Consider the following 24,228-nt stretch of genomic DNA (forward strand, 5'->3'; position numbering starts at 1 on the left):
AACAGAAAAATTCCTAAAAGAGTATTATTTTTTTAAAGTTTAATTTTAATCTTCATGAAATCTCAGTAACTAAATAACTCCTGGAACAGGAATATGATTTTTTATAATATAATCAGATCAAAACTTTTATTGAAAAATTACACCTTAAGACAATAGATTTGTAAATCAATTTTAAAAACAGATTGTTATTATGGAAAAAAAAAACATACAACTGTAAAGCTTGCACTCAGAAAATTATGACACATTGTATTTCATTTTTCACTGTGTTTTCCTACTTTAATTATAGATCTCAGTAAATCATTAAATAAACATTAGGAAATTCTTTTATCCTTTTCAACGTGTGTTTGTAGCCCAACCTGCTAGTACAATTCTGCATTACGCTAATACTTTCTGAGCATCCTAATAATGCTTATGCTTAATAGAAGCTAGTGGATGATGTGACATAATGGATCATTCTCAGTTACATGTTTTTGCACATGCAGACCTTGTCATCATGCACACATTTTATGTCAGACATGAATGCACTAGGAGAATGCAATGCAGACAGCCCAGAAATAACCAGGAAATTGCGATATTGAAACATTGCTCTGTAACCCTGCTGTTCTATATGAATAAGAAATGAGAATGGCAAACACTAATTGGATATTTCCCCATTTACTATACAACATAGTAATAATTTCTATGTTTACCTGCAGTGTAGACAAATCAGGATCTCCTATACACATTTCTCTGTATAGTAGCATAGACCTAAAAATTTACATTGTCCATTAAGCTTCTCTCAGAACAAGGTTAAAATCAGAACAGCCTTCAGAAAGGAATGTTCTACTTAGAAAGGAAAACATACTGCAATTTTGTGTGTAATAGGTTATTTGCTGGCTCCTATTGGGCTTGCTTCTATAAAACACTGTAGAAATCTTTTTATAACATACTCCCGATCTTCATCTTCCGATACAGCTTTAAATGAAAATCCCTAATGCAAATACATAATGGTAAGATCTTAGTTCCATTAAGATTTCTGGCAGTTTTGTCACTAAATTCACAGGATTGGGACCAACATGAAATATTTCTAATACGGATTTATGGCTTTTGCAGGTTTAACTGTTTTGCATAGTACCTGCTTTACCATCCAGAAGATAGTCTTGAGCACAAAATGATAATGGGAAAAAGAAAGCCATGGTGGGTGGACGTCCCTGTTTGAAAGCATCTCTCTTTGTGCATGTTATGAAAATATAGAGCACGCTACATGCCAGCACACAGAACGTATTCCTCCATAGTTGTGTGAATTTCCTTAGAAGATTATCATTTTAACAGTTGCAATAAGGTAACTGTCATGGTCTAAGGATATGAGAAAGGCAGGTTCATATGGATAGAGAGACAAAATACTTTATTAAAACAGGCAATGCATTAGAAGAAGTGGGCTTGCTTTTGGCTGTGGAGTCTCTTGATCTGGTCATTTCTGTCAACATTCATCCTCACTACTTGCTCAGCACCTATAGTTCCTGTTAGTTGAAGTGGAATTTTGACTGCATACTTGCTACCTCCTAAATCATTGTGTTCTCACTGGATGAGCTGTACGGGAAAATAGTCCATTAAAATATAGGTTGTTGCAGGCAGACTTCCATAGAACGAACCAGTAGATTTGCTTTTGCAAAGCGGCTTTTCAAAAAACATCAAATTCCATAAAATCATTCTCTTTTCTTAAGCTACAGAAGCAGCATAAAGGTTTAAATTTTCCATTATGATTGTTACCTGGGAAGTAGCACTGGTTCTAGACTCTGGGCTGCCACTGATGTCTAAATTTTCTTACAGTGTACACACGAATACCTGAAACACACACGCGCACAGTCAATTACTAGGTCACTTTGGTACCACGTACTTCAACAGTTGCACGTATCCTACCTTTGCAGTGGCCCTGGCTCGGAACTCGGGGCAGCCATTAACAGTTATGGTTTCATGCATGTATTGATACACCTAAAATGTTCATGAAAACAAAATGAAATTAATTATAGAAACAAAACAAGGACTTTATATTAACTGAGACAGGACAGTCCCTTTCCCTCATCAGACAATGTTAATGCTGAATTCATGCAATCCACACAGTTGAATGTCTGCTAAACATGTTCATGCTTAAGTTTACAGAAAACATCAATCTATATTTCTCAAGACACTTTTCAGTCTTAACTGTTCATCTGCCAATGCTTTTCCCTTCACTTCTCTAGCACACCATTTCACAAAACTGAGACAACTGAGTTCGGTGTTATCCAGAAACCAGGGTCTCCCTGCAACTGATCCAAATTCAAATGATCTGAATTGGTCAGAGAGGTATCTTACCCTCCACCCCTGGCTTCTTTGTTCTGTCACCTTTCCGGTGAAATAAAGAGGTACCAGTTTTCATCAACCACAGCTGTGAGTAGGCAAAAGTGCTGGCAGTCTGTTAGGTCAGACATGGAAAATGGGTAACGTAATCCTTTACAACATAATTGTACATTCATATAAAGGGCATAAAGCCAACACTGCCAACATACATAACTTTCCCTGTGTTGTCTTTTCTGATATACACTTTTTGGCTCCTGTCTCCGGTCCTTAACTCTCCCTTTTAAACATTTTCAGTAAGGAAAAAGGAAAAGTCTCTCTGCAGGCAGGAAAACTGGTATTGTTCTATAGATTTGTCTTACCCTTAAATGAAAAATATAAAAAAGTGCCTTGATACTAGCTTGATACTAGTTGTTTTGAAATCAGCCTTAAAAATAATAATATTTATATAAGACATATGGACAATTTTTTGAAAGACAAAGGTGAATGCATTCAAACAAAATCTCTTATTTAATCCTCCCATAAAACCAGCAAACTGTATGTCATTGATTTACTCTGGGCATTGTCTTGACCTACTTCATCAGGAATTTCATCTTTTCATGTGCTGTATGTCATAGGTTTTATTCCTCATAGAGAACCTTTGCAGGTAAAGTATGTTAGCATTTACAGCAATCTCTTGTTTGGGGTCCTTGAGGACTGCAGATTCAATTGTACTTTACACACTATATTTACCTTTCACTGGTCTGGTGATACTTTAGCAGGAGTTCCAAAACATCCCTATTTGGTAATGTCAGTGCTACTTTGGCAGACAGGGTGTCAGATCCTGTATTGAATTGACCTATAAGCAACAGCTTGTCCCATTGATAGGCAAAACTTCCCCATCACACTAGTCTGATGATGTGTCATACACTATCATATTTATTAATCTCTCCCCATTTCTATATTTGAAATGAAATTTTTCTTGCATTGGTAGAATTGACCTTGCTTTCAGTTGAGGCCAGGATTTTGCCCTTAATTAAAAATATGGAAAAAGATATTTTACAGCTTCTAAAGGGTCTCTGGTTTGCTTTAGCTTTTTACTGGGTTATGCCATCATAAAATGGGTTGAGTCTACATTCTCAGTATAACCTTGCAAAGATTAGTTCAACATTTATTGTAAGTATTATGGTTTAGGAACAAATAATTCATTATATAAAACAACTACTGTGCAACTGCAGTTATGAATCATTAAATACTTCTTGCTTCAAAACCCATACTGCATTGAACCACTGGTAATGCTCTATTTTATCAATACTTGCAGGTTCCCCTTTATCTTAAATCATGAGAGTAGGCTGTCCATATCATTTTTTCTTGCACAGCCATAAATGTTGTGGCTGGCTAGAACGTCTAAAAGCATGTATTTAATTATCAAATAATTATGACCTTAAATTGTTTTGAAAACAGGTCACAACATTTCATATATAAGAACAGTTACTGACATGATATTCATTACTAGGTAGAAGCTTACACAAAGGCGAGCTGATGACACTTTATGTGATTATTAGCTAGGTTTGATGTCATGTAACTACATATTGCCTACATCCTACTAATAGGTAACTAACAGGTAACTAACAGGCTTCGTAACACCCAATATCCTGGTAGATAACTTGTGTTCTGGTGAAAGAACAAACTCATTATTGCTCTTAAAAAAATAAACCTTCCGTGTTAAATCTCACTCTCTGTAAGACTACAGGTGCTACTAGTCTCGAATATCTGCTTGAGAATATAGCTCACCTAACTCTCCTACATAATGATTGTTGCATAATGCTTAACATAATTTGAGATAAATAAGCATAAAACATACACCTAAATGACTTTTTTTTTTTATTAACTGTGTTTAACAACCAAGCACAGACTGGTTATTCCGCCAAGTCCCTTAAATTTCTGCTAAGGTTCATACTGCTCATTCTAGCAATGCACAAAAAGCATACTGAAGCCTACACATAATATTTAGAATAGAACAGATCAGTTGAAAGGGACCTTCAAAGATCATCAAGTCCAACTACCTGACCTGCTCAGCGCTAACCAAAAGTTAAAGCATGTTATTGAGGACATTATCCAAAGACCCACTGAACACTGGCAGGCATGAAGTAACAACCACCTCTAGGAAACCTCTTCCACTGTTTGACTGCTCACGGTAAAGAAATCTTTCCTTATGTCCAGTCTGAACCTCCCCTGGTGCAGCTTTATGCCATTTCCACCTGTCCTGTCATTGGTTATCAGGGAGAAGGGACCAGCACCTTTGTCACTGCTTCCTCTCCTCGAGAAGCTGCAGAGAGCAATGAGGTTGACTCTCAGCTGTTCCTCGTAAGACACGCCTGCCAGCCCTTTTACCAGCTTTGTTGTCCTCAGGATGTTTTCAAGGACCTTAACATCCTTTTCATATTGTGGAGACCAGAACTGCAAGCAATATTCAAGGTGAGGATGCACCAACACTAAATGTAGTGGGAGAATTACCTCTTTTGACCAGCTGACTATGCTGTTCAGCACACCCAAAATGTAGTTTACCCTCTTGGCTGCCAGGGCACACTGCTGGCTTCTGCTGAGCCTGCTGCTGACCGGCACCCCACGTCCCTCTATGCTGAGCTGCTCTCCAGCCACTCGTCTCCCTCTCTGTGCTTGTGTATGGCATTACTCTGTCCCAGGTGCAGAACCCAGCATTTTCCTTCGCTTAACTTCATGCTGTTGATGATTGCCCAATGCTCCAATGCATCTAGATCCCTCTGCAAGACCTCTCATCCCTGCAGGGAGTCAGCAGCACCTCCCAGTTCATCATCAGCAAACTTCCTGAGGATGCATTCCACTCCAGATCACTGATAAAAATGTTCAACAGGACTGGCTCTAGACTTGAGTCCTGGGGAACACTACTGGTGACTGTCTGCCAGCCAGATGAAACACCATTCACTATTTTGAGCTCTACCATCAAACCAGTTCATCACCTAGTGTAGCATGAACCTGTTTGCCACATGGCTGGACAATTTGTTCATAAATATGCTATGACAGATAGTATCAAAGGCTCTACTGAAATTCAGAAAGATTACATCCACTGCCTTCCCTTCATCCACCAAGCCAGCGACCTCATCATAGAAGGAAGTCATCCCATTTGTTCCTCATACTGTGTGCACTGGTATATCACAGAATCACAGAATCACAGAATTTCTAGGTTGGAAGAGACCTCAAGATCATCGAGTCCAACCTCTAACCTAACACTAACAGTCCCCACTAAACCATATCCCTAAGCTCTACATCTAAACGTCTTTTGAAGACTTCCAGGGATGGTGACTCCACCACCTCCCTGGGCAGCTTGTTCCAATGCCTCACAACCCTTTCAGTAAAGAAGCTCTTCCTAACATCTAACCTAAAACTCCCCTGGCGCAACTTTAGCCCGTTCCCCCTTGTCCTGTCACCAGGCACGTGGGAGAACAGGCCAACCCCCACCTCTCTACAGCCTCCTTTAAGGTATCTGTAGAGAGCGATAAGGTCGCCCCTGAGCCTCCTCTTCTCCAGGCTGAACAACCCCAGCTCCCTCAGCCGCTCCTCGTAGGACTTGTTCTCCAGGCCCCTCACCAGCTTCGTCGCCCTTCTTTGGACCCGCTCAAGCACCTCGATGTCCTTCTTGTAGCGAGGGGCCCAAAACTGAACACAGTACTCGAGGTGCGGCCTCACCAGAGCCGAGTACAGGGGGACGATCACCTCCCTAGCCCTGCTGGTCACACTGTTTCTGATACAAGCCAGGATGCCGTTGGCCTTCTTGGCCACCTGAGCACACTGCTGGCTCATATTCAGCCGACTGTCCACCATCACTCCCAGGTCCTTCTCTGCCTGGCATACAGGCAGAGAAGGACCTGGTATACAAACATCTTAGAGGTGCTCCTGAATCCATTGCACTCCCTGGAGTGGCATATGCTCCCATTAACCTTGTCTCCCTCAGACAGCACCATCCTTTGGCATAACTTCAGTGTTCCTAATGGCATCGCCCACCCCAGTCAATCCTAGCTATAAAGCCATCTCAAATCAGTTTCAGCAGGTTATGGGCCAAGAAACATTTCCCCCATTGAGATAGATGGGTCCTGTCCATAATTATAAAACCCAAAATTCTGGTGGAGGAACCAGGCTTGGAGCCAGGCATTGATGACCAGGGCTTGCCTATTTCTTTCCCTGTCTCTCCCCATTACTGTGAGGACTGAAGAAAACAGTGTGCACTCCAGAATCTTTTAGTTGCCTCCCCAGGGCCATTAAATCTTTCTTGATTGACCTCAGGCTTTCTGTAGCCACGTTGTTGGTACCCATTTGAAAGAGGAGGCACACATAATGGTCTAAAGGCATTATGCTTGAAAGCTTCCTGGTAACGTCCCTCATCTGGGACCAAGGGAGGCAGCAAACTTCTGTGAAAAAGCTCTGGTCTGCAGATGAGAGCCTCCATTCCCTTGACAAGGAGTCAACTTTGAATACAACTCAATACTGTTTTATCCCAGTAGTGGTCTTGATGTTGCCCTTGCTACAAGGCCTCAGATGACTTGACCTTGGATGGAGAACTTGCATGGATGCCTTTTTCCCTCTTTTCACATCCCTCACCTGCCACAGCCAAGGCTTTGTACCTACCCAGTAGTGGAAGGTGAGCAGATAGACAGGTGCTCCTCTCTTGGTTCCATGCAGTAACTTCCATCAGGGCTGCAACCCACAGCTGCTGGAGAGCAAAGCAGGCATGCAGAGCAGGCTGCCCACTGACAGAGCATGCTGCCCTCCTCGCACACCCTTCCACACCAACTGATGCACAAACAGCCCTGGCCCTGGCCCTGTCTGTGGCTGCCCCTGCTCTGTGGTGCTCCCTGAGGGCAGGCACCATGTGGCTTCCCACCATTTTGAACTGGCCACATCCTCAGCCACCTCCACACAACACTTGGCAGGCCTTCTTGCCTTCTGTGCCTCCACACACACAGCCCCAGGGAGTTGGGGCTCAGAAACCCTCAGACAGCCCTGGGACCTCACCAGCTTTGTGATCTGCCTCACGTGTGGTGCTTACTGCTGCCGTCACCACCACTGGGAGTGAGAGCACTCATAACGCACCTGTAGTCCCACTGACTGACCCCCTTATCCAGGGTGATCTCAGTGACACCTTAGGCATGTTTTGTGCACGAAGAATCCATTCTGTTCCCTTGGTATGTACACGGAACAGATAAACTGAAAGTGCTCTTTGTTCTCCAACTAAATGAGGTGGTGTTTGAATTCTCCTGGCATGAGTACAGCTTGTTGTTCAATCCATAGTACATGCCAACTAATAGACATGGTTTTATAAAATCTCTTATTTTGGTGCCTACTATTACCTGTACACTTGATGTCTTCCTTATGTCCTGTCACATCTGTAGATTTGCTTATTTGGACAAATATCACTCAGCATGGAAGATGATAAAGGTGCAGAATCTACTCCTTTGGAAAAACTCCTTTAGGATATTTACTAAAGAAGATTGAAAACAGTGACCTCTGTTGACCATGAAAGATGAATCATTCGGAAAGACATCATCATGTAATATTAATGAGTTGAAGAAAGAAAAGTAACATATATGTCACTAATTTAGAAAAGAGTTACAGTTCTAATTTTGACACTTTTTGCAGTGTCTGAAAGTCTACATGGGTGTTTAGCAACATTTGCTGATAATACATAGTCTGACTGTCTAGTGCTTAGAAAGAAGATTTTCCACAATTTGTTAATAACAGAGATGAAATTACAGGTGAAACATCAACATTTCAAGATGAAAAGCTGCAATGCTACGGTAAATAGTGACTTTTCGAATAATTTTCCCTCACAGCACATTGTACCCAGACTGTCAGCTTCTGTATGCTGTATGTTCATTAGGTAAAAGCATGCTGCATATGGGGGTTTGTTTGTACAGCTCTGATTTGTGCTGTGGAGCTAGAAATTCTCATCACTGTTTTCCTTCATGAAGCACTGAGATTACAGCACTCTCATCAATACTAAAAGCACACATATAGATCTCAGACTTTTTCAGCTGCTGCAGGTCATCTTCTCAGAGACCATAATCTAAAGTTCCTCTCCCTCGGTACTAAAAAAATACAAGAGAACCGAGGGAGGAAAATTAAAACTAGAAAAATTGAAGTTGGAAATGAATCCTCCTTGTGCTGTGGCAGCTTGTGCTGGCACAGAGAAGCGCACTTTTTATTACTTCTCCCAGCAGGCGCTGTAGCAAGTCAGATGCAGCAGGTATTATTGTCATGACGATGGTCCTCATCCCCACGCATTCAGCTGGGAGGCAAAGCAGCTGGTTTAGCGTTACTGAAGCACAGGAACGGGGGCTGCTTTACAGGTACTTTAGGAGCTGGCTTCTTAACAGAAATTACTCCATATGGACTCATAACAAAACAGCGTGTTCTGGGCTGGCCTATTTACAGCGATGCGAAGCTTTAGTAAGAGGTTCAGGGGTAACAGGGCACTTAGCAGCCTGCTTTATAAAGGTGGCTAGAGGAAGCATTCTGAAAAAACCTGCATGACGCAGCATATATTCTGCTGGATTCTAGAAGTTACAATTTAATTAAAGAGATTCTATTCCACTAACTTCTGTAAGAGGTATTCAGTGTTTCCCCTCCTGATGCAATACTATATAATTCTGTGTTCAGCTGTACCTACAGTGATAATGCTCAACAGATTTTAGCACAACCTGGTCTAAACAGGAAGGAAAAGGCAAGAGGCAGAAATCATTCTGCAGCAATGAACAAATATTCAAACAAACCAAAACAAAACAAAACTAAACAACCCAAGACAGAGTAAATTGTAATTTAGATCTGTGAAGTAGCAGGCCCAGATAAACTTTGCTCAGATTTGCAAGTGAGGAAATAACCTCTTTGAAAACGCTGGGGCTTTCTCAGCACATAAGGTAACGTAAGTGTAGGAGGTAGAAATCAGCTCTGTTTCTATAATGCCTGAAGTATCATGCTATATAAATAAAGACGCAAAAGCCTTCCTTCAAGAAGTCACAACCTAAGTGTGTGCCATATGTAAGCAGGGTAAAGGGTATAATGAAGAAACCTGCAAAAAAGATTGGTGAGTGATGTTTAGCACATAGATTGACATTGTTTGTATTTAGTTTCTTTAGTTTGTCTGCCATTTTTGTTATTGCTTCAGTGTGGAAGGGAATTTCATATATTTTTTTGGAAGAGGTCTTTCAAGGAAGGGAATACAGGAGCCTGACAGGCTGCATAGATGTGAGAAATAGCATGAAAATAACCAGTGCAAGGCAGACCTAATTAGTTTCACTGCATTTATGTAGTCACGTCAATGGAACAGTATACCTGTGCACCCTTGCAGAACTGAAGGTAAGTTATACAAGAGAAATTATTATCTACTTACACCTCAGTATGATCCTTCTGCCATATACCCATATCACCTGATGGGTGTGGGCCAGTCCTTGGGGCAGAAAGCTAGCTGCTTTTGTGACAGGGAGAAGTTGCAGTGCAAAGCTGCACAGGGGAGCTGCTGACTTCCACTGCAGTGCCTGTGAATGCCTTGCTTCTGACAGAAAACTTCCACCTGCAGTCAAAACCATCCTGTCTTTTTTCCGCTCTACTTGGTTTTAGTTTTTACCTCTTCGGGTTCTATTCTGTGTATATTTTTCCTTCCCCATAACCTCTTCCTCATGTTTTCCATTCTTAACCCAATATATTTGTATGTCTGTGGAGGTGGATGCATTAGTTCTACCTGAACAGACACCTCTAGAGCTGTACATTAGCACTCAATTCAGAGTGTAAGCCTACCATGGAAATGGACAAAGATGTTTTAAATACTACAAAGACCAGGAGAGACTCTGGTCTCCCTTAAACCTCTTGTTCCATAAACCATGGAACCTCATTTGGTAATTTCTTCAACAATTTATAACTTTTGGTTGAACTACAGAGTCATTAGAAAGGCCTGTGAATTCAAAGCCTCCTGCTTGTTTAGGAAACTGGTCTTCTAGTTGACAGCGTTACCATTAAAATGGATGATTTCTAAGCCAAATTTGTCCAATTTCAAGTTATAATTGTTGGACATAGTTAGGTCACTTTCATCTCTTTCAATTACCTTTCCTTCTCCACCAGAAGTGTTTGAGGGTATTAGTCTCATCTTGTATCTATATCCTTTATGACAGGCTTGTCAGGACTTCAAATAACATTTTCTTTTACAGAAAAACCACAAACCCATCTAACTATCCATTTAAGTTGATGCCTGAACAGATGAACACATAAAATAATGACAAAAGAGAAAAATCAAACACAGCCAGAAGAGTATGCAAGCAATGTGGAAGTAAGCAGCTTACCAGACTACCCTTCCACTCTGATAATGACTTTTTACGTCTGTAACCTTACCCAAGCTCAATACTAATGTAATGGAGCACTGCCATTCAGCCATAAAACTGTGATAGCTCAACGAAAATGGAAAATCTCTAATGATGGTGTGTTACTTTATAGTTTTCTCTCTGAGTACCATGTGGAATTCCTAGTTTTTGCCTGTGTTTTGCTTCTTTAAATTACCGCATATGATAAGCATGCTCAGGAAAGCACGACTACATCTTAGAAGTGTATTTCTTCATGAGAGCTGCAGCCTCTTGCTACGATGCTGTACTAAACACGGTCACACACCACAGTGCGGAACACAGCAGTTCCATCTGAAAGTTTAATGCAGGCTTACTTTCTTTTTCAGCTACCAAGCTGACCCAAACCAAATTTGTTTATATTGATTTATTTGCTGCTGATAGTTACTTTTATCTTTAGTAGTTAATAAAAAAATGGGGAAGTGAGTATTCTGGGTAATTGAAAAGAATGAGAATTTGACATATTATTGGCAATCTCACAGAACCACTGGCTGTGGATGCCATGTACACATGGGACATCTGGCTAACAATAAACTTAGATTATTCTTAAGCACAATTATTTGAGCAAATGAATCACAAGGGCCCATTTTGCGATAGGCTAATGCCACACATTTGAAGAATTAGACACACACATATTTGCACTGTACAGTTTACGTCATCTTCATTGTGACAAAAGGTCCTCTTAACGATGGACAAGCAAATGGATGACTGTGAGCACTGTGATGTTAAAAAGGTTGACAAATACTTTGAGGGGAAGACTTGATATATTACAAGGCTTACTGGAAGTACCAAAAAGTCTACATTATGTAAGTTATCTCCTGCAGCTACCTCATTTGGACAACTTGCAGAAAAAAAAAACTCTTTGTGACAATTTGTCTGTATTTATGAGCTATTTATATCTGATAGAGCATGGTCATTCAAGGTTGCTGGCATTTTGAACATGGTGACATTATAAGCTTTCATTAGCCTATAAGCAGTTAGATGTTTACATCATGAAAACTTGGTGTTTATTTTCAAAATTAAGTATCTGTATCATTTTCACAATTGTCATAACAATCCTTCTCCATGAAGTAACACTGTATGCACACGCCACAGGCAGTAGGGAGGATATGCTTTAGAAAGCTCAAAATTGTAAATGAGCTCAGTCTCATTTAACAAACTGAGGAGATGGGACAGTTTTAATTTCAGAATGTGTGGGAGAAATATTGCAAATGTTGGCTTTTACATTTTCATAGAGGATATTTTATTTAAAATTTTCTTTGTTTGGGGTGCAGGGTTATGGAGAAAACTATAGGTCAGTTTTATTAAAGTGTAAAAAAAAAAAAAAAAAAACACAATCCAGATCTTGATGCATTATTAAGCTGTCCTAAGCTGTCCTTAGGGCTAATTAGGAAGAAAAAAAAAAAAAAAAGAAAAAAAAAAACTTCACAGGGCTGAAACACTGTAAAAAATAAATGAAGAATAGTCACTGTAAGGGTATAGTATTTTAACTTAGAGTAGAACACTGTATGGAGGCTCTATCTGAAATGCCAGAATACTACTTGCTCCAGGTTTTCTCCTTTTTTTTTTTTTTGTCTGTGTAGCTCTCTGAAAGCTGAACACAGTTTTGGTCCGCGAGTTCTGGCCATATGAGTGCTGTGCCTGTCCAAGGAACAACCCAACAGGGGTTACGGGCTAGGGCCAGAATCCCTTTCCCTCCTTCAGTGCTAGCAGAAGAACACAGCAGATGTACCAGCGGGAAACGCATGCTGTCACATCCTCTGCTCTGGTGGAAGCACTGACATGTAGTGGATCATCCCGCTGACACACTCCCAGTGCTGCTGTTAGGACACACAAGACCTCTCTGTGCCCTCTCTCTTTCCCTCCAACATTAGTTCTGTCTGAAAATGCCATTCTGACACCGTGAAGTCTATAGGAATTTGCTTGGCATCTGTAGTGGGTTTACGTGGCAAGGCTTTGGTAGCAGGGGGCCATAGGGGTGGTTTCTGTGAGAAAGATCTAGAAGCCGCCCCATGTTTGGGAAGGGCCCCATTGTTTTCCAAATCTGAGCCAATAAGCGATGTTGTTTTGCGCCTCTGTGAGAGCATATTTAAGACAGGGAAAAAACTGCTGCGCCACACAGCAGCCGGGAGAGTCAAGGGAGTGAGAAACAGCCTTGCAGGTGCCAAGGTCAGTGTAGAAGGAGGGGGAGAGGTGCTCCAGGCGCCGGAGCAGAAGTCCCCTGTGGCCTGTGGTGAGGACCATGGTGAAGCAGGATGTCCCCCTGCAGCCCATGGAGTACCACGGTGGAGCAGGGTTCCACGCTGCAGCCCGTGGAGGAGACCACGGTGGAGCAGGTGGCCCTGCACCGACGGAGGCTGCCGCCTGTGGAAGACCCCTGCCGGAGCAGATTCCGGGCCGGACCTGTAGCCCGTGGAGAGGAGACCACGCAGGAGCAGGTGATCTGGCAGGAGCTGCTGCCCGTAGGGGAGCCAGGTTGGAGCAGTTTTCTCCTGAGGGATGGACCCCGTGGTACGGACCCATATCTGGAGCAGTTCTGGAAGAGCTGCTGCCTGTGGGAAGCCCACGCCGGATCAGTTCGTCAAGGACTGCATCCCGTGGGTGGGACCCCACAGCACAGGGGACGAGAGTGACCGAGAAGGAGCGGCAGAGAAGAAGTGCTGTAGACTGACCATAACCCCCATTCCCCCGTTCCCCTGCGCCGCTCGGGGGGAGGAGGTGGAAGAGGGTGGATGGGGGGGAGGTGCTTTTGGTTTCTTTCCTTTGTTTCTCACTTCTCTAGCTTGTTAGTAATGAGCAATAAATCTTACTATCTGTCTTCTTATGCTGAGTCTGGTTTGCCCGTTACACTAATTATTGCGTGATTTTCTCGTCCTTATCTCAATCCTTGAGCCCCTTTCACATATTTTCTCCCCATTCCTCTTTGAGGAGGGGGAGTGAGAGAGCGGCTGTGGTGGAGCTCGGCTGCCCACTCGAGCGGAACCACGACAGTCCTTTTTGGCGCCCAACGTGGGGCTCGAGGAATTTGAGATAAGGATGATAGTTGGTAGAAGTAACGGGCAAAATATGCGCAAGATGATTGTTAAGAATGTACAAGTTGTGAAGAATTTAAGAAAGCAGTAACTGTGAGATGTTAGTGTGGTGAATTTTGTTTTCTTTTTGATTTAAGTGAAATTTGTGAAAGTTGTTGTGATAATTGTAAAGTAAGAGTATATTGTGAGTAATCTTAAATATGCTTTTCACAGAGGCGAGGGGTGGAATGTAGTGGGTTTACGTGGCAAGGCTTTGGTAGCAGGGGGCCATAGGGGTGGTTTCTGTGAGAAAGATCTAGAAGCCGCCCCATGTTTGGGAAGGGCCCCATTGTTTTCCAAATCTGAGCCAATAAGCGATGTTGTTTTGCGCCTCTGTGAGAGCATATTTAAGACAGGGAAAAAACTGCTGCGCCACACAGCAGCCGGGAGAGTCAAGGGAGTGAGAAACAGCCTTGCAGGTGCCAAGGTCAGTGTAGAAGGAGGGGGAGAGGTGCTCCAGGCGCCGGAGCAGAAGTCCCCTGTGGCCTGTGGTGAGGACCATGGTGAAGCAGGATGTCCCCCTGCAGCCCATGGAGTACCACGGTGGAGCAGGGTTCCACGCTGCAGCCCGTGGAGGAGACCACGGTGGAGCAGGTGGCCCTGCACCGACGGAGGCTGCCGCCTGTGGAAGACCCCTGCCGGAGCAGATTCCGGGCCGGACCTGTAGCCCGTGGAGAGGAGACCACGCAGGAGCAGGTGATCTGGCAGGAGCTGCTGCCCGTAGGGGAGCCAGGTTGGAGCAGTTTTCTCCTGAGGGATGGACCCCGTGGTACGGACCCATATCTGGAGCAGTTCTGGAAGAGCTGCTGCCTGTGGGAAGCCCACGCCGGATCAGTTCGTCAAGGACTGCATCCCGTGGGTGGGACCCCACAGCACAGGGGACGAGAGTGACCGAGAAGGAGCGGCAGAGAAGAAGTGCTGTAGACTGACCATAACCCCCATTCCCCCGTTCCCCTGCGCCGCTCGGGGGGAGGAGGTGGAAGAGGGTGGATGGGGGGGAGGTGCTTTTGGTTTCTTTCCTTTGTTTCTCACTTCTCTAGCTTGTTAGTAATGAGCAATAAATCTTACTATCTGTCTTCTTATGCTGAGTCTGGTTTGCCCGTTACACTAATTATTGCGTGATTTTCTCGTCCTTATCTCAATCCTTGAGCCCCTTTCACATATTTTCTCCCCATTCCTCTTTGAGGAGGGGGAGTGAGAGAGCGGCTGTGGTGGAGCTCGGCTGCCCACTCGAGCGGAACCACGACAGCATCCTCTTCAGAATAATGAAAAATGGACTTTCATACACAACCAGGAAATACTAGGAGCAATAAAAATATGGTTGGGTCATATAGTTTATTTTATGTCCTTTACACACTGTTCTGTACTGGCTCGAAGTCTGGGACAGCTATGATCTGACACCTTTGAAGACAATGCTGTATGTCTCTTTGAAGTTGTAAGCTTCACAGTCACTGAGCTACTGTCATGAAAGTCTTTTTTGCTGCTTCTACTTCTACTGCACTGGGATCAAAGGAAATAACAACGTGTGTCATTAGATAATTCCCATAAGGCTACTTGGAAGTGATGGGTCATCATTTAAATCTCTATTTTAGACCTTACTGGCAGTTACCTTCGAGCTCAAAAATATGCCAAGCAACAATAAACACTCATTTCCTTCACTTTATCCATAAGTTTGCGTATGTTGTTGGGTATACAGTATGCAATAGCCATATTCCCAAAATTAAGGGCTTTGGCAAAGCCATGTCAAAATCAGCACCTGGACAAAAGATGACCTAATGTGAGCCACTCCTGCAAGTTTATCCCAAATGTTCCTGTTGAGCTGAGAAGGCAAGGAGAATGAAGGAAACTGCTGATGTTTCTTGTTTTAAATACTAACAAAAATGTACCTAAATGGAGTTTTCAAATAGTTTTATAGTATCTTTTCTTTTCTGAAGGCATATTGAAAAACGGAGATTGAGGAGCATTACTCCAGAGCCTCATCAACAACTTCTGTTAAGTAGAAGCGGGGGGATGCTGAGGCTCCATCAAGGCAGAAATGAGAGCTTATGCAGATGCTACAGGGGCTTCCAACAAACTGTCAGCATAAATATTCCTCGGTAGTTCACCTAGCTGCTGATTTCTCTCAAGAGGAAGAAGCAGGCTTCAGATGAACTGCAGCAGAGGCTATGCTGTTTAGCTCTAAGAGCGTTATGTAATGAAATTCAATACTGCAAAAATAAACTAAAATGACAATGCGAAGAAAACAAAAAAGATGCTGAGATGCATCGCCACCGAGCCATGAGAGTGACCTTCTGCAAGACATATGACCACCGCTCTGTATGGTACTAAGAACCACTCATCAGCACCACTCATCTAAAAGGTTTAGTAAACATGAACCAGCAACCCAGATAAACTAGAACATGGACAAGATATGTCATTGCTTTGATTTTATCTATTGCAGGACTCTTGTTGCACTCAAACATTCCTCTTTTGTGAAAAGCACAACTAAGCAAGCAGAGTGCAAATCCAAGTAGATACACAGCCATCAGCTGACTCGGAAAATTGATCTTTAATCAAAGCCAATGGGAAAAAGCACTGATTAAAGATTAGTGGTATGGTATGGACCCAGATTCTGGGGTACTACATCTGTGAAATCAATGTACTTAGCTCTAGGCGGCTAAAAGAAAAAGTGACAACAGCAGCTGTTTTAAATCTCCTGCAGTGAAGTCATGGAACTCATAGGGACTTAGTAATTGCATAGAGACTTAATAATGCCTTCTCTCAGATAATGCTTGGGCTGCCTGGTAAATTCATATAATTGCCATTAATGAAGGCCATCTGCTGAGTGACAAGGTAATCATTCCAAAAGTTCTCATTCATGCCATCCAGGGCTTGCAAGCAACTGAGTAAAGCTTCAATCATTTATGGCAAAGTGGTAATTGCAACTTCATTGTTTTTCAAAATTTGTGTAATTTCTGGTTACATTCATAGTTTAAAAAAAAAGCACATATTTGAACACAGTGGGGTAATTTTATATAAAAATATATTTTCTGTACTTACTGCTAACTTCAGCTTTTCAAACTGCTGAACTTTCTAAATGCCTAAATACAGCATGGCGACATGACAAAAAACAGTCAGCCCTTAATGTTTTTTTTCTGCCCTAATTTACATACTTTACAAATCTCTTCCTCAACTCATCATTATAGATATAACACTTGTAACCAGGAGAGGGAAAGCAAAACTTGGGAAAACATGAAAGTGTTACCATTTTGCTATACCATCACCTTTGAATGAAACTAAGTAATAACCTTTCCAAACAGGGATGGATGTATTTAAATTATTTTTATCGTTATTTTATGTGGCTTTTCATTGCTGGGATGCTGGTCATGCAAAAAGGACACAATGGTGCAGCAGAAGATTCTTGCAAATGTTACCCAGCCCCAGAATTCAGGTAAGCTGGACTGGTTCAGCTGACAATAGAACCTACCTCAGTATTTTTAAAAAGTAAAACACTGAAACTTTACAATTAGCAACCAGGAATGCTGTTTTTAATGAAAAGCACAAATCTATCAATGTTTAAGCATGTGAAAATCTGAGTGAATTTGGTCTATTTGGACAAATCCGTATTTCCTACAGCATGAATGCTACTGCTAAATTATCAGTGCAGCAATTCTAAGTAAGCTATCTGTAATACCAAAACCAGGTATCAGATTAGCCTAAGGAGAACTTTGCTTCCCTGCCAGTCTAATAGGGCATCATGCTAATATAACTATACTGCTGTTGTGACCTGAGTTACAAATCTGAGCTTACAAATCTCACTTGCTTCACTCCTATGAGTTGTCCTATTGGCCTTTTGCTTACTAATTGCCTTATTAGTAAGTCCAATATAGCACTTTTGCTTAATCCTGACTAATACCACCATTTGCATGGGTAAATGTGACAGTAGGGGACCTTGGATGTCAGGTTTCATACTGAACCAATGTCACAGTTCTGTGCTGTGAATGATAGCATCTCTAAAGGTAACTCTTTTCAATATGTATGTGTAGAAGTTTCACTTTCTATTTAAAAACATATTTTTTAAAGCTGTGCTTGCCCTGTGGAGGTGAGAGACTGCAAGACTTCTGTTCCTCCTCCTGTAACAAATACTCATCTCCCAATGAAAAGAAAGAGTAACAGAGGGCAGGACTTCTACTCCAGGGCTGCCCTCACTGCCAGCCAAGAGTTTGGCCTAAGGAACCTCTATTTTTACTGGGAATGGGATTCACCAGGCAGAAAACAATTAAACTCTGCTTTCAGAGGCTATGTTTGGGAGGTAGAGGAAATGCATTGTGTTATAAATAGAATAAACCAACCTCGGAATTCTTGAAACACAACAAAACAAAGACTTCCAATGGCACCTGTAGTTCTACATTAAAATTCTAAATGGGTAATTTTAATAAAAGCATGAATGAAAAGTTTTGCCTGAGTCCCGCTGACAGCATTACTGTTACATTTAGTACAGCCCTTTAAAATGGAGTAAACCAGCATGCTGGATTACCTGAAGTGAACAGCCAAGGCTTCTGGGTGTCATAAATAGTAAAGTAATAAACATAGGATGTTTAGGTTGGAAATTAGGAGAAATTTCTTCTTAGAAAGAGTAGTCAGGCATTGCCACGGGTTGCCCAGGGAAGTGGCGGAGTCACTGTCCCTGGGGCCGTTCAAGGAAAGGTTGGATGTGGTACTTAGGGACATGGTTTAGTGGGTGATACTGGTGGCAGGGGGATGGTTGGACTAGGTGATCTTGAAGATTTTTTCCAACCCTAATGATTCTATGATAGTATTGCTAGACTCTGCTTTCACCAACTAGCACTCTTCTTCTAGTTCTTTAATACTTGCAAAAATGTGTATCAGGGTTAGTTACAAAAAGCACACACAGCTTGAGAAAATGACCAGATAGTAACACATTGTGGGATTCCAGTCATTCAGATTGCTAAAGCATGAAAATGACAATCATTAATTACAGAAAATCATTAAAGAAAATCATGCCAACTTGGCTTGCAGAACTGTATTACATAGCATATAGTGAAGCTATGTTTTTAATACAATAAAATGTAATCAAATATATCTCAGAAGTAATTTTGGGGGGAAATATCCAGATCCTCCTCAGAAATGGGTTAGAGTTCTGCCACTGCCATGTTTTTGCCTGGAAGTCACTAGTGGTCTCCAAATTTTTATGATGCTCCATCCTTAAGATAATTTTATAATAAGTATAAAAGGTTTAAATTAACAAAGTTTAAACCAAACTATCTTCAAAAACAAAATACTGTTCCACAGACTGTTTTCATACAAAACACACAACAGTAGAGTATTTTGTCTTGACTGTTCCTCCTTTTAAGAAACGATTGTCATTGATCCAATCTTGCAGAAGTGCTGATGTGCAATGACCTGGTATTTTGGTGGGAGTCATAAGATAACAGAGTAAAATAATGGCGACTGTTGTGCTTCTGGCTGCCACACAGCATTTTATAAAGGCCTTCTGAACAGATTATGTTTGGTATTGATAAATGTTTCACTATTGGGATATATCAGTCAGATTTATTTTAAATAATATCCACAGAGAAATACATTTGATTTAATCTTGAAATGAAAATGGAGAAGAGAAGGATGGGTAGCAGGAAAGCCGGATATTCCTGAACATTACACTACTGTTGAACATACAGAAATAGAAACTTCAGAAACAACCTGAAAGAAAACTTCAGCTCATAAGGAGATGCATGGGCTTATCAACCTGTATCATTACTCTCCTGGCATTTCAGTACTGATTACCAAGTGTTAACAGTAAATAAAATTCTCATAATCTCTTAAGGCATGCCATACTTTCTGTTGATGATTTAGTGTGTTTTGCTCCGTTGTTCAGCCTAACTTCTGTGCCTACAGCTCTCTTCATGGTTTATTGCCATACCAGAAGTTCATCATATTTTACAGTTCGCCTAACATCCTTTTCACTGACTTACAACAATTAAAGACACTTTATCAATTCAGGTTGCCTAGTTTTTGTTTGTTTGTTTTGTTGGTTGTTTTTTTTTTTGGTTGGTTGTTTTTTTCTGTTGTTGTTTTGTTGTTGTTGTTCTACATGAATATACCTTCTTAGTATTTCAGTTATGTATTCACTCTTTGTGCCTTGCAGTTCATCTCTTTCAGTAATCCCCCAGGAATCAGAAGAATACAACACAGCAACAACTTTGAATAAATAGCAAAAACACATAGAAGAAAGGACTTAATAGTATAGTGGACGAGATTCATGCGTATTTTGCTGGGTGACAAGGCTATAGAAGCTTAATTAATTTTCATAAAGCTGGAGAGCTTTTGAAACAAATAATTTTAAAATGCAATTACTTTTAAAAAAAAAAATCAATTTGCCTGTGACCAAATTTGTGTTACCTTGTCTTCTGGACTATGTGGTACAGCTAGGGGTCTTCAGACAAAAAAGGAAATACTAAGGCCATTACATACTTCAGTTATTTCCATTATTTCCAGAGCTAATACGAATTCCTTCCTAGTGCCAGACAGAATATTTCAGCTGCTGGTACTTATATTTAGCTAATTGAGAACCATTAATCACCATTTCCTGACATAGTATCCTAGAAAAATGCCAAAGTACTTCTATTTAAATTTCATTCACTCAGACGCTTTAAAAATATTTTATTTCTGTGGAATATCAGTTTGGGGATTTGAATTTGTGGGTTGATTTACCAAATAAGTTCCCATAAATACAATTCATTAGAGCTATTTAATAGATTCCCACATATTAGACTGGAACGTATATCATTAATAAAGTATCTCATACTTTTAAAGGCTAATTGATCATAAAGGTGACCTACTGCTTCTGTAGTTAAATAATTCCTAGTTACAGAGGGACGAGTCACAGCCAATCAATATTGCATGGATTATAATTTATCTTCAATCATTTCATCTGCACTCAGCACAATATTAAGTCTCTCTGGGACATCCTTTAGCAGTCAAACTCACTGGATAGTTAAGTTTCCATAATTTCTTAGACTGGAAAAGAAAATGTTTATTTTCCTAAGCTCGCTTATTATGGAATTTATAGGACTACAGGCATCTGCGTTAACCTGCTTTATTAGATTTTCTGATGAAAGAAAGTTAGGCTCAGACCTTGCATTATATAATGTACACACCACAATGCAAATCTGAATCTCTGCATATATCTAATAAGCAGCCTCTTCCAGAATTTGCATACTAATACACAGCCTGCCACTGCTCCTCATTCCATTTCAATTACTCCTACCTACTGCTGACACCCTGCCTACTGCACTGCTTTCACCAGGAAGGCTTCTGTGCTCCTCACAACTTTTCACATTACTTCCTGTCATACTTTCTCTTGTATGCTCAACAACTCTTCTCCCTTTATTTTTGTAGGTGGGTAAGACAGGGAATAAAAAGCTAGTCTCCACACTCTCACAGCTTGCACTCAGGCTAAGAGAAGATAAACAATGGGAAGGAGCATTTGCAGGGGAATTTCTGTCCATCCTCAGCTATCTTAGGCTCAAATATGCTTGGGGAAGACTTCTCGATAAAATAGCTACCAGTCTCTCATGAGCTCCAGTGCACACAAAGGACATGCAAGACGGACATCCCTGATTAATTGCAAGGCACAGGACAAACATTCTGCAAGCCCTTGCTGCAGAGCTTGGAGATGTCTAACAATTCAACAAGGCCAAAACACTCCATGCTTTTAAAATATTATTTTTTAAATGGAAGAAATTATTTTGCTGGAATTTTCCAACATCTTTTCATCTGGCGAAAAAAAAAGAGCTACAGTCTAAACTTTTGCCAAAGGTAAGTAACTGAAAAGAAGAGTCACATTTTGAACAACCTTAAGTATTGCCAATACATATATGTCAATTCCTCTGCCCTCCTTGGATAAAAGGTTTTGCTACTGGACATTTTATATTGAATTTTTTCCTCTAAGAAAATATTCTTACATGTCATTCTGACTGGCTTTAATATTTTTTTCTTGTAGAATTTTGTTCTCCAATAGTGATATATTAGATAGATAGTCTATATGCATGTAATATATGCTAAATATTTAAAAAGAAATAAACTATTTTGTTTACGAAGTTGATAACAATGACCGAACTGCTCATTCATCATACTCAACTCTTGTGTAACACCTAGCTGCAGGCTTATCAAATCAGCCATTACCTGGCCAGTAAGACTCTAATAGCAATCAGATTGCCTGCCATTTGCAGATTGTCTTTACAGGACAGTCTATAAAGACCTTTCATGCCATTGAGATGGTTTTGTCAAAATCCACTTTCAGTTTGCTGAACTGACAGTGCATTTGTCTAAGCCACTTTCCAACCTCCTAGGCTCTGTATCCATTCCAAAAAGCTTCTTGTCTGTTTCTGTTACAAGTATTTTCCAGAGATGAATGTAAATTTGATAAGATTTAACTGATGATGAGAGATTGAAAATTCCTGTAACAATTGGAGTGCCAAACTCTGCTATATGAAGAAAACTAACTTTTCAATGCTCTGTGGTCAATTAAGGAAGCATTTAGTTAGTTAAATGAAAGGACTAGTCAAAATATCAGCTTTTCAGGGTACGTAGTGACTTTATTGTCATTGAACACTACTCCCATTAAAAAGCCTTGAAAACAGCCATTCATTTTAGTGGAAACCTCTCTCTGTTTCTCACACTGAAGAATATATTCCATAAAACAAAGAGCGTGATTGCATTCTGCTTATTAAACTGATGTCTGTTCTTCTCTTTCTTCCTTCCAGCCACCCAGCAGTCCACTCAATCAATGTGCTGCTGTTGCCTAGTTATCAGGAATTCAATCCTGCTGCCACTGAGGTAACATTAGATTTCCCATTGATTCAGTGCGGGAGGACTGGTTCCAGGCAGTAGATAGACAAACTGAAACACAATTTCTTACAGATTTTCTGGAAGAAAAAAAAAAAAATGTTGCCTTCATCGGGGCATTTAGAGCTGCTTCAGACAGGCAGACTAAAAACATCCAGTTTAGTAGGTAAGAAATGTGACACGAAATTTATTTTTTTTTGTCTAAGAAACTTCTTTTAGAAGTATTTATAATGTAACTGCTTTAAAGATACTACTAGTATGTGTGTAGGAAGGGAGGTGCTTCTTTATCTTGCCTTGAAGAAATCATCATTTATCTACTGCTAGGCAGAGCTTAGGAAGGACCCTGACCATGCCTTGCAGTGTAATGATCACAGTTCTTAGCAATCTAACAAAAATTTCTGACATGTGGAGCAATATCCACTGGGACCTGACCACTGACTTCAAATGCAAGATTCCTGTTAGCTCCAGTTAGCTTCCATGCTCTGATTATATCTCACACCTGAGTTCAAAGAAAAGGCATTTAAGCTTGGACTGACCCAACTTGGCTTGTCCCCATGTGCTGTACGGGTTAGTGTAGACACTGAAACAGCACCAGCAGAATACTAAAGTACTAGTTAATCACCCTTTCTCCTCAGCAAGGCTAATTGCCTCAGGCTTGATGCTGACGCAACTGTTCCGTGTCTGCTCTTCAGTAACTTCAGCTTCCTGCACAGTACAGGCAGCTACAGACACATCTCGGATCCATTGTCTTATATATAAGGTACTCCTGCTTCTCCAGCACTGAAAGGCACGTGGACTTTTATTTTTATGATAGGAATGTTACTCTGAGAAATAACTAAAAATCGCACTTCCATACCTCTCTGATAGCTGTACAAAACTCACTCTGCAGCACCTTCTTTAGAGACTGTAGCTTGTGTACCGGTACTTCTCCAGATTCTTGCAGTTTCTCCAGTAACTCAATTGCTCTTGCAACATCTGAGTGGAAAAAGAAAAGGAGTACAAGTCAGTATAAACAGAGGTTGTAAATGGAACAGCAACTAGTAAGTGACTAAACCGGGGCACAGTGACGGTGAATTTAAATCCACTTTAGCAATAACTATAGTACTAATCTCGTGTTATACCAGCCTCAGGCACCAGCACTGCAGTCCCAAGATCCAAATCCCAAAGCATGGACAAACAGTGTATTTACTTGTACAACAAACACGCACACACAATGCTACATTCTCAATTGCAGAACTTTTCTGGAACAAAGCTAACAGTTCAAAGCAGCTAATCCGCATCAGCAGATCTAAAATATTTCTTACTTTTCTGCATACAAGAAAGCAGCACTGAAACATTGGGGTCTACTTTCACAAAGTCTGAAAGAATGAGGCTGAAAGTACACTAACAACAATGTGCAAGAAAAGTATTTTATCTTCCCTTCTCTTAAATCTAAACATAAATTATGGATAAAGAAAATCTTCTAGAGACAAGTAAGAGTCTGCTAGTGAAGAATGAGAAGCCTGCTAATGAAGAGTAAATGAGAGTGTATGGGTAAGGCTCTTATCTAAGTCTCCAAAGACCTATGCTAAGTTTGCTGATTTGCCATGTAAAAATCC

At 41.0% G+C, this 24,228-nt stretch overlaps 1 protein-coding gene across 2 annotated transcripts in view; it reads right to left on the reverse strand.

The window, feature by feature from the left end:
• LIN7A (lin-7 homolog A, crumbs cell polarity complex component) overlaps positions 1-24,228 on the reverse strand; it is a 58,400-nt gene that overhangs the window by 17,269 nt on the left and 16,903 nt on the right. For both annotated transcript variants that reach the window (XM_027454138.3, XM_027454141.3), the window contains exons 2-3: positions 23,487-23,605; positions 1,900-1,971 (exon numbers count right to left, since the gene is read on the reverse strand). In XM_027454138.3, the coding sequence (XP_027309939.1) occupies positions 1,900-1,971; positions 23,487-23,605 (191 nt within the window). The remainder of the gene's footprint in view (positions 1-1,899; positions 1,972-23,486; positions 23,606-24,228) is intronic.

The sequence above is a fragment of the Anas platyrhynchos genome, chromosome 1, assembly GCF_047663525.1.
Source record: "Anas platyrhynchos isolate ZD024472 breed Pekin duck chromosome 1, IASCAAS_PekinDuck_T2T, whole genome shotgun sequence".
Lineage (NCBI taxonomy): Eukaryota > Metazoa > Chordata > Aves > Anseriformes > Anatidae > Anas > Anas platyrhynchos.